The 12,875-nt window shown below is 45.4% G+C and overlaps 1 protein-coding gene across 9 annotated transcripts in view; it reads right to left on the bottom strand.

The window, feature by feature from the left end:
* Positions 1 to 12,875, bottom strand: part of ATP9B (ATPase phospholipid transporting 9B (putative)) — a 252,828-nt gene that overhangs the window by 59,623 nt on the left and 180,330 nt on the right. For all 9 annotated transcript variants that reach the window (XM_068562639.1, XM_068562640.1, XM_068562641.1 and 6 more), the window contains one exon: positions 119 to 261. In XM_068562639.1, coding sequence (XP_068418740.1) covers positions 119 to 261 — 143 coding nt within the window. The remainder of the gene's footprint in view (positions 1 to 118; positions 262 to 12,875) is intronic.

Raw genomic sequence — 12,875 nt, 5'->3', positions numbered from 1 at the left:
AGGCGCATGCACATACACACACACACACACACCCCCCATAAACGTGTGTGGGCACAGACATGCCAGGATCCCCCCCGCCACTAGATGCCTCCAGAGGTGAACGCGCGGAGAGCAGTACCTGTCTTGTCGGTCAGCAGGTACACCAGGCGCCCCAGCTCCTCCGGGATGGTGCTGGTCCGGACCACTGTGCCGGGAATATTCTCATCTTTCATAATCATCCACCCGTAGGCGGCTTTGCCCATGTCCAGGTTCACACGCAAACTGCCAAAGAAAACCCATCGCAGTCATTAGCGTGATCCAACACCTCACGTCCAGGTTTTCCATATAAATTTATTTACTTAAATGCACTGTCTTTTAATTCATATGGGATAAATAGATCATACTGGATGTTAGACTGTAAGATAAATGAACGTGTTGACATTTGAGTCAACAGGCCTCTTTTCAGCCCAGAGCGTGTTTGCAGGTGCCGGAGAAGCAGGTGCTCCTACTCGGCCCTCCAGCCCGGTTTGCGACGGCAGCAGGACCTGGGAAGGGCGGACACAGCGAACCTCCCCATCCAGGCTCAAAGGGGAGAGCGCCACGTGGAAGGAACTCGCCGGCCTTACTGGGAATCAACATCTGAAACGGGTCTGGATATCTGGCCCGTCATTTTATAAAAACAAAGAAGCGTCCCCAGCGTGATGAGCGCCCTGCGGGAGGGGAACAGGCTCCGAGGGGAGGACCGGGCGGGCGGAAGGCCCTCTGAGTGCGCGAGCCCCTGGGCCAGGCCCTGAGACCAGAGGACCAGAAAGGCTGAGAGCGGGGGGCGGGGCCAGCCCGCCTCGCGGAGCCTGGACTTCAGGGTCAGAGCCACGACCCCCGAGCAGGCTGAGCCACGGCCCGAATTACGCTCTACGGTGGACTGTCCCGCACCCGCCCGGCATGCGCCATTCTGCTGGGGAGACTGATGTCCACGGCACCAGCACCTGTAAGCTGCCCTCCGACATGATGCTGACCGTCTCCGTCCACCGACCAAGAGCCGCTGTGGCCCACCCGTGCCGGGTGTACACACTGATGTTATGTAATTTGATGAAATGGGATTATTAACCGAAATCAAGAGATCTGTTTTTCCACTTCAGTGAAATGGAATGGTTTTGAAAGACTGGATAGTGATGAATTGTTCTAAAAAAACATTTTTAATAAGGTGTGGGTGAGACAAAAAACAAGGAACTTAAATCTTCGGGAAGATTCTCACCAGACAGATCTGTAAAATCGTTCTCCCTCCGCCGTAAGGAAATCCAAAGGGGAAATTATAAACCGTGCACTCTGAATACCTCTTTGTATGAGGAAAACAACGTAGATTTTCAAAACATACTAAAAAAAAGGGCCAGAGCTCTACATTAACAGACTGGTGAATGAACATACGTTTCTATGAATTAATGTAAAACGTAACGTAAACACATATGTGTATGATTCGTAGAAATTCGTTTTTCTCGTTGACCCATTTTTAAGCAGCCCCGTTGTGCAGGGCGCGGGCAGGTGGTCCAGGAGGGGGGCCTGCAGGACACCGGCTGAGGCGCTCCGCCCGGGGACTGTGCTCTGCCCCGTGCAGGGTCCACGGCCCTCTGGCCTCAGCACCCCTGGGGCAAGCGTTCTGCGGAGCGCGTGGAGCCATCCAGCCCGCGAGCGGCGTTCCCCGCCAGCCTGCATCCAGAGTCGTGCCGCACACGTCTGTCCCCCTTGCGTCTCCCCACACACCCCCATCACCTTAGACGTCTACGTGTTAACTCTTTGACCCAACTTTTCCCCGTGATTCTTTCTCCAAAACCCAAATTCCACATACACAAACTCACCACGTCTGAAACCTGTTCCCTGGACACCCTCGCGATACCGCCATCTCCCACGGGGGGCAGACGGTGTTCTGTGGACAGTCCATCGGGGGCCCGTGTGGGGCTCCAGACTGCTCACCCCTATTCTGCTTCCAACCAGCAAGGGCCTGAATAAAAGCCCTCTTTCCTTTGATGCCTCTACCACACACCATCATCTTCGTGGATAACCACAAAGGTATTCTAAATACGAGTTCAGAATATTTAGGATATTAGAGAACTGTGAAACAAAACAAAAGAGCTTGAGAACAGCAAACATTAGTGAGGATGTGGGGAAACAAGTATTTTAATGAACTGCAAGTAGAAGTGTCATCAGTGGAGCCACTTAGAGAGGACCTGGCAGCACGCAGTGAAACGAAGACTGGCCAGAGTGTCACCGGCCGCGCCTCTTCCAGCCATCGGCCCACCAGGAGAAGCCCCGACGTGCGCCCAGCAGCACGTACTAGGATGCCGTCCGTGCGGCACTGATCGTGAAAACATCCAAGCCGCCCAGCAACAGTAGAGTTAAAATTGGGGCAATAGCAAACCAAGGCACAAAGACACTTAATACTATCACATTTATGAATTTTTAAAAAATACACAAAACTTTATAACGTTCACGGGTCCCACCATATGCACCAAGGCCATAGAAACACGAACAGAAAGGACCCACCCCAATTTCAGGAGAAAAATCACCTCTGGGGAAGGCAGGAGCAGAGAGAGGGAAGGTCCATGACTTTATGACATCTACCTTCTTAAAAAGAAAAAGGATCTGAACAAAGACTGAACATGTTAAATCTATGACAAACACAAGGGCATCTGTCACTAGACTCTGGACCTTTTACTTACCTTAGAAATTTCATCATTTACAATTGTATAATAAGATTGCAACTTAAAACAAATGGTGGTCCATCCTACCTTGGACAGTTTTGTTGCAATCCTGCCTGAAAGCACAGGACTGGAATAGAGTCCTTCCAAGCCTGGAATTCTAAAGAGCCCCCTGTAAGGACACGCACTAAGAACGTACCACTGCGGGGAGGGCTTGCTTGCTAGCTGTTCCCAGAGCAGCTCTCTCCATATACCAGGTGTGTCAAAAATGTTCAGCTGTGTCTCATTTTTTTTTACACAGAATATTTTTATTTACAAGATTTTTATTTCATTTGATTAAAAGAATGCACAAGCGTGAAATGCAAAATATAAGTGTGGCAAAGAGAGTGAAATTTGGCTAACGAAAACCAGAAAATCAAAGATATCCAGGGGTGTGCAGGGAGGCAGGCAGACACCCAGGGGCGTGGAACAATACTGCACTGAGACGACAGGGGCTGGCACGGGGAAACGTGCCACGGCTCAAGCTAACGCTGAGATACCCCCAGGAAGAAGCCAGCACAGAAGCAGCCCACGAACCAGGAAGGGCTCCCAGGGTTTCAGCGAGAAGTAAGAAGAACCACCAACAAATGAGAGGCCCCTTAGCAACGGTGAAAACAGGGCCTAGATTTAGAGGTAAGAAAATTTCATCTGTTCAAGAGGCTAGAATTTGGAGAGCCAGTAAAGAAAGTATCAAATCACAGAAAGGAACCAAGCGTCTGGCACAGGGTGTGGGCGTCACTGTCCCTCAAGGCAGGACGCTCATCGTGCGCGGCGGCCACGTTTACGGCAGGTAGGACACGAAACGTGGCTGGGTGAGCGGCGGCCCTTCCGCACGCCTCCGAGGCAGACTGGTGAAGCCCTTCAGTCAGCAAGGAGTCACTCAGCCCCAGACCATCACCAGGGAGAACAGGACAGAGGAATTGTACCTTGTACATAACCAGCCGGGCCTCATTCGTCCTCATTAACGATCAGACCTCAGACCACTCAGATATGCTTCAAGTTCTACCAGGAAGTCTGCGCCTGACGTAATTCTATCAGGAAAGCAGCCGATAGGACGGACCAACTCCACGTGGTGAAGCTGCTCGTGTCCAATCCTGTGACCTGCCTATTAATAAACGCACACTTGGAAAGTGATCTTAAGGAGTCAGTCCGTGAAGAAAGTCTGTAGGTAAGTCAAAGAAATTAAAATAAAATAATCACAATTTATTTGTCCATAACTTTCACATCTTACAAATTATAATACCTGTGCTGGTCAGAAAGAAAATCTTTAACTGACAGCGACACAGACCTTGTAAAGCAGCCCCTCGCTACCTCTTGGCTCTTCCTAATCCTGCTAGGAGGGTGAGGACATGGCCTGCGCAAGATGACCTGTGGGGAGAGCACCGCAGTCCCCGGGCCTCCCCTGCCCCAGGGGCACTGGTCCAGGAGGTGCCATCACCTGCACACAGCACCTGGCTTGTGTGAGCCCCAGGGGTCTCCCATCAGCTGTGGGGAGGCACCCGGAGGGGTGGCCAGCCAGGAGGAAAGGCTGGCAAAGTACTGGGGAGTGTCCTGCCAACAGGTACTAAGTAGCGGCCGCCCAGGAAGAGTTCAGGGTGTGAGGAAGGTTGGAAGAAGAAAAAGAAGGATTTTACAGGACTTCTCTGGTGGCACAGTGGTTAAGAATCTGCCTGCCAATGCAGGGGACACGGGTTCGAGCCCTGGTCTGGGAAGATCCCACATGTCGCGGAGCAACTAAGCCCGTGCGCCACAACTACTGAGCCTGCACTCTAGAGCCCGTGAGCCCCAACTACTGAGCCCGAAAGCCACAACTGCTGAAGCCCACAGGCCTAGAGCCTGTGCTCTGCAACAAGAGAAGCCACTGCAAGGAGAAGCCCGCGCACCACAACTAAGAGTAGCCCCCGCTTGCTGCAACTAGAGAAAGCCCACGTGCAGCAACGAAGACCCAACGCAGCCAAAAATTAAAAAAAATAAATAAAAAATAAAATAAATAATTTTTTTTTTAAAAAAGAAGGATTTTACAGGGACTTATCTGTGATTTGGGTGTGGTCATAAGACAGAGTCCCCAGGAGTCGGGAAATAAAGTGAGAGTCAGAGTCACTTGGTAACACGCAGGCCAGATGGCCAATGAACGAGCAGGAGCCTGGTGGGCACAGAGCAGGGGCAGGGCCTGGGCGGGGCACGTGACCCCTGTGAAGACGGCCCAGCTGGCTCCTTGGAGCAGACGTCTACAATCGGGAAGACAGGGCTCTTCTCTGTGTGCTGTGGTCTCCTTGCAGCTTTTGGTCGAATTACTTTTGAAGACATCAGCCTGCCTCAGGGATCTCAAAGCAAGTGGGTTCCTATCTGCAGCCGGCCAGGCCTTTCTCAAGAGCCTGCAGTCTGCACTGGGCATGGGGCTGAGTGGAAACCAAAGGAGCATCTCTCAGGTTCCTCCAGGTCGTGCTCCTGATATCCTGGGCCAGAGAGGGTTTACTAACACAACCACTGTTGTACAGAATTGTAAGACTATAATACTTCATGAAATACTGCATCACAAATCGATACCACTGGAACAGTTTAGGTTGACTACAAACCTAAATCCCCTCAAAGAATGTACAAAGCAGTAGTTACTAGTGAAAAAGGGAATGGAGATAACCTTCACGTTCAGAAAAATAAAGCAGAACTACTGCAGAACGCAAGTTCATGGTTTACAAGTGAAAAACTATTAAGGAAAAATACCTTCAACTAGGACAATAATACCATATAGGTAGGAAGTAAAGCTTGTTTACTCTGATTCACACTGTACATCTTGATCAAATGTTAGTACAATAATTTGCTTTTTAACGCAAAAAATTTCTAGAAGCTCAAACTTCAAACACCAAGTTGACAGAGTAATTATCACCATATTTAACTTACTTCTTAGTAATGTTCTAATTTTATGGAATTTGAAAACCCAGACCTCTATTCCACTAGTACTTTATAGTACCATGATTTGTGAACAAAAAATTATGTTAAGCCTACTATTTTGAGTATTACAGTAATAGATTATAAGGTAATAGATACCATATGTATATTTAAGCTAAATTATGTTGCTAATTTAGCAACTGTGAAATTATCTAGAGACCTATTCCAAATAAGTGCAAAAGTCATTGCAATTTTAGATGGTCAGCTGAACCAGAGGCAGTTGTGACCTTTACTGTTATAAAATAAGAAGAATGAAGTAAACCATCTTCATGGGCCAGGGTGTTCAGGGGTGTCACCGAGAGGAACATGTATGAACCTGCTTTACACTACAGGAAGAAAGCACAAGGTTAATTTTAGAACATAAGATCATCTTAATGGTGGCACTTTCTTTTCCAAATAGTCTCATCTTACAGCTACAAAAGTGTCTGAGGAGGTAACCTGGACCCTGAATAAGTGAGGTGTACTTTGCTAAAACATGCAGTGCGACCCCATTGGCGCCCCATGAGGCCTGCTACATTTCAACTTAATTTGTTACAATTAAACCGCAGCATTTATCAGAACCTGGTGAAACAGCCCCAGCTCACACCAGGCTCCGCTGGGAGTGAATCTACCTGAAATAATTCACACCCATTCCTCTGAAGTGAGACTTATTTTTAGATCCTAATCTGAGCAAAAGAAACGTCATTTAAATGACAAGTTTTATCTAAAGTAATCAAAACCTCTTCCTGTAACTTGTCATTTAAAGGAAAAAGCACAGATGCTATTTTATCTGAATTTCCCCCCCAAATTTTTCGTTGTGTGATTCTTTAAAATTTTCATGAAGCACCGCGGATGGCAAGGGATGGTTCCAAAATGTTTTCACTAGGTGAATTCACCCATGGCCAAGCACCGGGAAGGTAATATTCTGTTACTGGTTTGAACCTTTCTCCCGGGCTTCAGACTGTATATTCTATTGCCTACAGGGTATCTGACCTTAGATTTATCACAAATACCTTTAAACGAATATATACACGATGGAGGCTAGTTTTCCCACTTCCTCCCCGTCCTGTGCCAAACAAAGTAAGAACAAATTTATTCTTGCTCAAGGAGGAGGAGACGCTTCTCCCACCAATGAATGGTGTGATCTACCCGTCACCCAAGCCAGAAATTGGAAGTGATTCTAGGTTCCTTTTTCCAGATAGTCAACTCCTGTCAAATCAACCCCCTGAATGCCCCTGAATTCCCCCCCATTGGGGGGAAGCATGGGTTAATGGAATTTTACAGGAATGACGTTACATATGACTTGTATGGATTCCTAATTCCCAAATGTACTAGTTCCATGATCTGGGCTGATGACAGACTTGACCCTTCTGAGCCTTGGTAACAGCACCTGGAAAATGCCACGTGTCAGCAACAGCGCATCAAAGCGGGTGACTGAGAGTCATGCTGGTGGAGCAGATGATCACTGGCCCTGAACAGCCAGAGAAGGTTTCATGGAAAAGGCAGAGCTGAAATGGAAAGCATCGGGGTGGGCAGCACGTGGGTGCCACCTAGGAAGGCAGGCGGTCAGCCAGGCTCCGGGGCTCAGAAGGCATGGACATTCCATCACTGGCAGATCGGATATTCCCCCCAATAGGCTAACTGCCCCTGTGATTTGTATCCACTGCAACACACAAGAGGATAAACAAAATGTAGTCTTGGGTCCCAAGGAACAGAAAATCTAGTTAAGTATGAAAGGTAGCTGAAATTGGTAGCAGCAAAATTCTAAATCACATTATCAAGTTCTGGAGTGGGCGTGGGTGGACTGGGGATTTGAAATAAAATAGTGTTTCAAAAAATAAATTGAGCCTCAGTGTCCAAGGTGGACAGAACGAAAGAAAGCCTGGAGGCCAGAAGGCGAGTAAGGAGGTGGCACAGGCCGTGGGCTTGGTAAGCACGGGTCCCGCGGTTCTGAGAGCGCGTCTCCCACGTCAGGAGGACGGGCACAAACCCAGAAGGTTCTTCAGGGAGAATCAGCCCATCTTCTCAGGTCCCACAACAACCAAATACTGATCAGAGGGTCAAATCCTGGGGTGAATGGAGACAGAGGAATTCAGGATTCTCCCAGCATTCACTGTGGTTTCAGGCCGCACGCGGGGGGGCCTTGCAGGGCTGTATGTGCACGCGTGTGCATGTAAAACATCTGTGTAGCAACAGTACAAATACACACAGCAGAAGTGAGGCCAAATAGTCTGTGTCAATTATGTGAAAGGGTAAATATTCCTATTAAAAATAGCACGTCTCTCAGTTTCTAAACAAATAAATCAATATACTAATTACAAGCAATTTAACAGATACACCTTAAAATGTCTCCAAAAGTCAAAGGATGAAGGAATAGCGAAAGGAAACAGGGCAAACACCCCAGATCCAGCAGAATCTTAATAACGAAGCTGACGGAGGGAAAGCCTGGGGCAGAAAGTCAGGAGCCTCCCCGGGCTGCAGAAGCTCAGCTCAGCTCGGCTCTCGTCCCGAAGGGAACACTGCCCACAGCGAACCCACGCAGCGGGGCCGGGGGGCTGGCAGGAGGCGGCCCCGCGCTCTCAGAGCCTGCCCTGCCCAGCCAGTGGGCACGGCCACCCCCGTGCTGGGCCTGGACAGTCCACACTGCATGAGGGCAAGCAGTGGCACCGGGAGGCTGGTGCCCTCTCGGGAGTTTTCCTCAACGGGTTGGAGAGAAGTACTCGCTTTTCAAGAGTTTAATTAAGCAAGCAGAACGTGAGCCCGAGGCCTCCAACGCCATCTGTGCAGCCAGGTGAGGAGGGCGCGCGGCCAGAGGGAAGCAGAGTCCACAGGCGCGGGAAGAGCCCGAGGGCACACCCGGCTCCCTGTTCCAGCCGCAGCCAGACAGTGGAGGCCCATCCTTCCCCAGCACCCAGACAGCGGAGGACCGTCCTTCCCCAGGGGCTGTTCAGCATGGCGGTAATCCCCCTTTGCCTTACACTCACATCATCTAAAAACTGCATCCGTAGCTCTTTCATGAAGAAACACCATAGTCTAGTTAAAAGGCAAATGAGGTAGTAAATGTATTTGATAAGATGAAAGAGGTACTCAGCGTTCTATTAAAAGCCAACACAAATTGATACAAGAAGCTGAATGTAAGAAGAGCCAGAAGGACAAAGGCACAAAGAGCAAAGTCATGCTCTTGGCGCACTGTTTTATACACAACTTCGCCCCATGGAGAAACAGATGAGAAAACTTGAGGCGCAGAGGCTGGGAGACCTGCCCGCGGCCACAGCTGTCATGGCATCAACACAAGAAAGCAGACTCACACCCCCTGATTCAAGAGCCTGAAGTCTGCCTCTAAGACACATACTCACTCTCATAGATCAAGGGTGCTTTTTAATAACTTCTAATTTTGAAATAGTTTAGACTCACAAGAAGTGGCAAACAGGACAGAGAGTCCCGTGTGCCCTTCACTTGCTTCCCCTGAAGGTAACATGTTGCACGACCACTGCACGCTATCCCCACACAGACCTGCTGCGACAGTGCGGTTAACTCAAATGCAGACTTGATCCGGGCTCTGCACTCTCTGCTCTGGGTCCCACGGAGAGGTTCCCATCACCAGCCTGTCCATCCGTCTCCCCCAGGACACAGGCGTTTCCATCATGGCAAGGACCCTCCTCCCCCTCCCCCTCAAGAGTCACACCTGTCCCAGCCCTACCCCTGGCAACCAGGGATTTATTCTCCACTATTACACTTCTGTAACTTCAAGAATGTTATGCCCAAGTTATCGTATGGATCAACAGTTTATTCCTTTTTATTGATGGACAGTATTCACTGTATAGATATACTGTAGTTTCTTTATCCAAGTGATGTTTTTTTAAAAGCCTTCATTTCCCAGGTTTTCTATGATATAGTTGTATTTTGTCGTTAAAAGAAAGCTTGGTGCATTCTCAAGAATAAGGTTTATCATATTTGAGACCTCAAAATTTTAGGTTGGAAAGTACTGCCATGGAAGTTAATCAAATTTGTATAACTTCCTTTACACAAAAATTGCAGGGAATTCCCTAGTGGTCCGGTGGTGGTTAGGACTTGGCGCTTTCACTGCCGTGGCCTGGGTTCAATCCCTGGGTGGGGAACTAAGATCCCACAAGCTGCAGAGCATGGTCAAAAAAAAAGAAAAAAAGAAAAATTGCAAAAAAGTTCTGTGATCTAGGGTAATGGGAGGTATTTTATTTGAACCAATGTTCCCACTGAATTGTTTTCAATGTTCCCACTGAAAACAATAAGAAATACTGTATAATTTTTTTTTAATTCTTAAAAGAAATAAAGAACTGAGTAGATAGTGAGAAATTTCTGGACTAAATCCAAATCAGCTACCAGAGAGGTCAGGGACCATATGATCTCCTTTGCCCTGAGAGCACACGCCCTCTCCAAGAGTTTGGACTTTCTCTTCCATAGTCCACCTGTGCAAGGAGCAAAAGTAAAGACCAGGAACATCGAAAGGTGGAGGTCCAACAAGAGGGCCTCCTTCCCGTGACGGGCAGGGCCGTGAAGGGCTAACTCTCAAACTTAGGGAGAACCTGGACCACGGCACCTACACGTGGAGATGGAGCCAGGCTCACACTTCCTGAATAATTCAGTAACTGTGAACCTTGAACTTGGATGAAGATGTTCCAAGACAGGCAGTACCTCCAAGTACACAGTTTAGAAGCAGGGTATTTGTCTTGGAAAAACATATTTTCATCTTTTATTTCAAATGATTCCTATAGTTAGCCTTTTAAATATAATTGCAAAGAAACAAACAAAACCCAAATAAACCACAGCACAACACAACATCAAACACCACACAGTACACAGTCAAACAACATACCATGAACAAGAGCCACAAGGAAAAAATACAAGAGAACAAAACTGCGAAAGGCATCAGATATTACACGTGACAGACACAAACTATAAAACACCTGGATACACAAGAACAATTAGAAGAATATTTGCATGGAATAGGCAAATATAAAAATGAAACAGTCAATGTGATACAGAAATTGAATAAAATTTTTAGAACTAAAAAAATACCAATAACTGAAATTAAGAAACTGATTGGTTGAATAGCTGATTAGACACAGCCAAAGATGAAATTAGTGACTTGGAAGACAGGGCACTAGGAATATTATTTATTAATAGAATAAAGCACAGAGACAAAAAGGTGGGAAATACAAAAGTAAAAACAGGAGAAACAAAGGATACAGTGTGGATATCTAACCAACCTTGAAAGAGAGGTGACAAAATAGGGCAAAGGCAGTATTTAAAAAGACAAACTAAGAATTTTCTCGGATGAATGAAAGAAACCTATCTACAGATTCAAGAATAAACATTCATCTAGACATTATATCAGAGAGCAGGACATCAACAACAGAGAGAAAATCTGAAAGAGGCTGGAAGGGTCACGGGGGAGTAAGACTTAAATGACAGCTAATAGACAGCAGCCACGGAAGCCGAAAGAGAGTAAAATAATCATGACAACTTAGAAATCTATGCACAGGTGAAACTATTTTTCAAGAAGAAAAGCCAAGCAAAAATCTAGAGAGTTCCCAACAAAGACCAGCACTAAACAAAAACTAAAAAAATAAATTTCTGACAGAAGGAAAATTATTCTACTTGGAAGGTGTGAAAATGCAAGAAGAAGAACAAAACATGGCTAAACCAAAATTAAGAGGGAATCTGTAGGGACTTCCCTGGCGGTCCAGTGGTTAAGACTCTGTGCTCCCAATGCAGGGGGTCCGGGTTCGGTACCTGGTCGGGGAACCAGATCCCGCATACGTGCCGCAACTGGGAGCTCGCATGCCGCAGCTGGGTGTCTGCATGCTGCAACTAAGAAGTCTGCATGTCGCAACTAAAGATCTCTCATGCCGCAACAAAGATCCTGAGTGCCACAACTAAGACCCAGCACAACCAAAATATATAAATAAATAAATAAATAAATAAATAAATAAATAAATAAATATTTTTTTAAAAAGAGGGAATGTGTAAAACAGTAATATCTTGGAGTTTAAGAATAACTACAGTTAGAATAAATGACAAAAATGGATTAGGTCAGAAGGGGTAAATGGAGTTAAACACTTCTAAGGTGACATGCAAAGGAAATGATTACCTTTAGACTTTGAGAAATTAAGAATGTTTTTAATTTCTAGGATAAATACTAAAAGAACAGAAACTGCTTATAAAACTTACAAACTACTAGAAAAAAAGTGGAATTACAAAAAATAATTTAAAAAATGGTAAGAAAGGAGAAAAAATATAGAATAGTTAAGTCACATTAAAAGCACAATATAAAATGATAGATTTAAACTAAAAATATAACAGTATTACAATAATTGTGTATGCACTAAATAGTCAAAAATTATGGGAGTAGATAAAAATTAAACTTTATGCTATTTACAAGAGACACATATAAATATAATTACACAGAAAAGTTGAAAGTACAAAGATGGAAGAAGACATGCCAAGCAAATTAAAACCAGTCGGCGTTACTATATTAACATAAAACAAAGTAGAATTTAATGCAAAAAGCTTTAGTGGAGATAAAGAAAGTCACTTTGTAATGAGAAAATGCCTAATTCAGCAGAAATATATAGCAATTTAAATTTGTATACAAGAGGGAGGGGATATGGGGATATATGTATACATATAGCTGATTCACTTTGTTATACAGCAGAAACTAACACAACACTGTAAAGCAACTATACTCCAATAAAGATGTTAAAAAAAAAATTTTGGTATTTACAAAAAAAATTTGTAAATACCAAAACCAGACAGAATTCCAAGGAAAAATAGATGAATTCACAATACTGATCAGAGATTTTAACACAACCCTCAGTGACTGTTGGAAAAGGTAAAGAACAAAATCAAGCAGGGGTACAGAGAAACTGAAAAACAAGATGAACAATCGTGACCTAATGGACATATGAAACACTGCAGCCAACAATTCAGATTCCATGTTCTTTTCAAGCACACAGCGAATGTTTACAAAAACCAACTAAATATCAGGCCCTATAACTAGTCTCAACATATTTCATAGATCTGAAATAATGAATGCTATGTTTTCTGACAACAATGCAATTAAGTCAAATATGAACAAAGACATACTTAGAAAAGTCAAATATGGTTGTAAACTAAGAAATAACTTTGTAATAACTATGGGTCAAAGAAGAAATCACAGTGGACATTTTAAAATATTCTGTAGTTGACAATAACAGAAAC

This window comes from Eschrichtius robustus, chromosome 14 (genome assembly GCF_028021215.1).
Source record: "Eschrichtius robustus isolate mEscRob2 chromosome 14, mEscRob2.pri, whole genome shotgun sequence".
NCBI lineage: Eukaryota > Metazoa > Chordata > Mammalia > Artiodactyla > Eschrichtiidae > Eschrichtius > Eschrichtius robustus.
The sequence above is the reverse complement of the archived record's forward strand: the minus strand, read 5'-3'. Positions and strand labels throughout refer to the sequence as shown.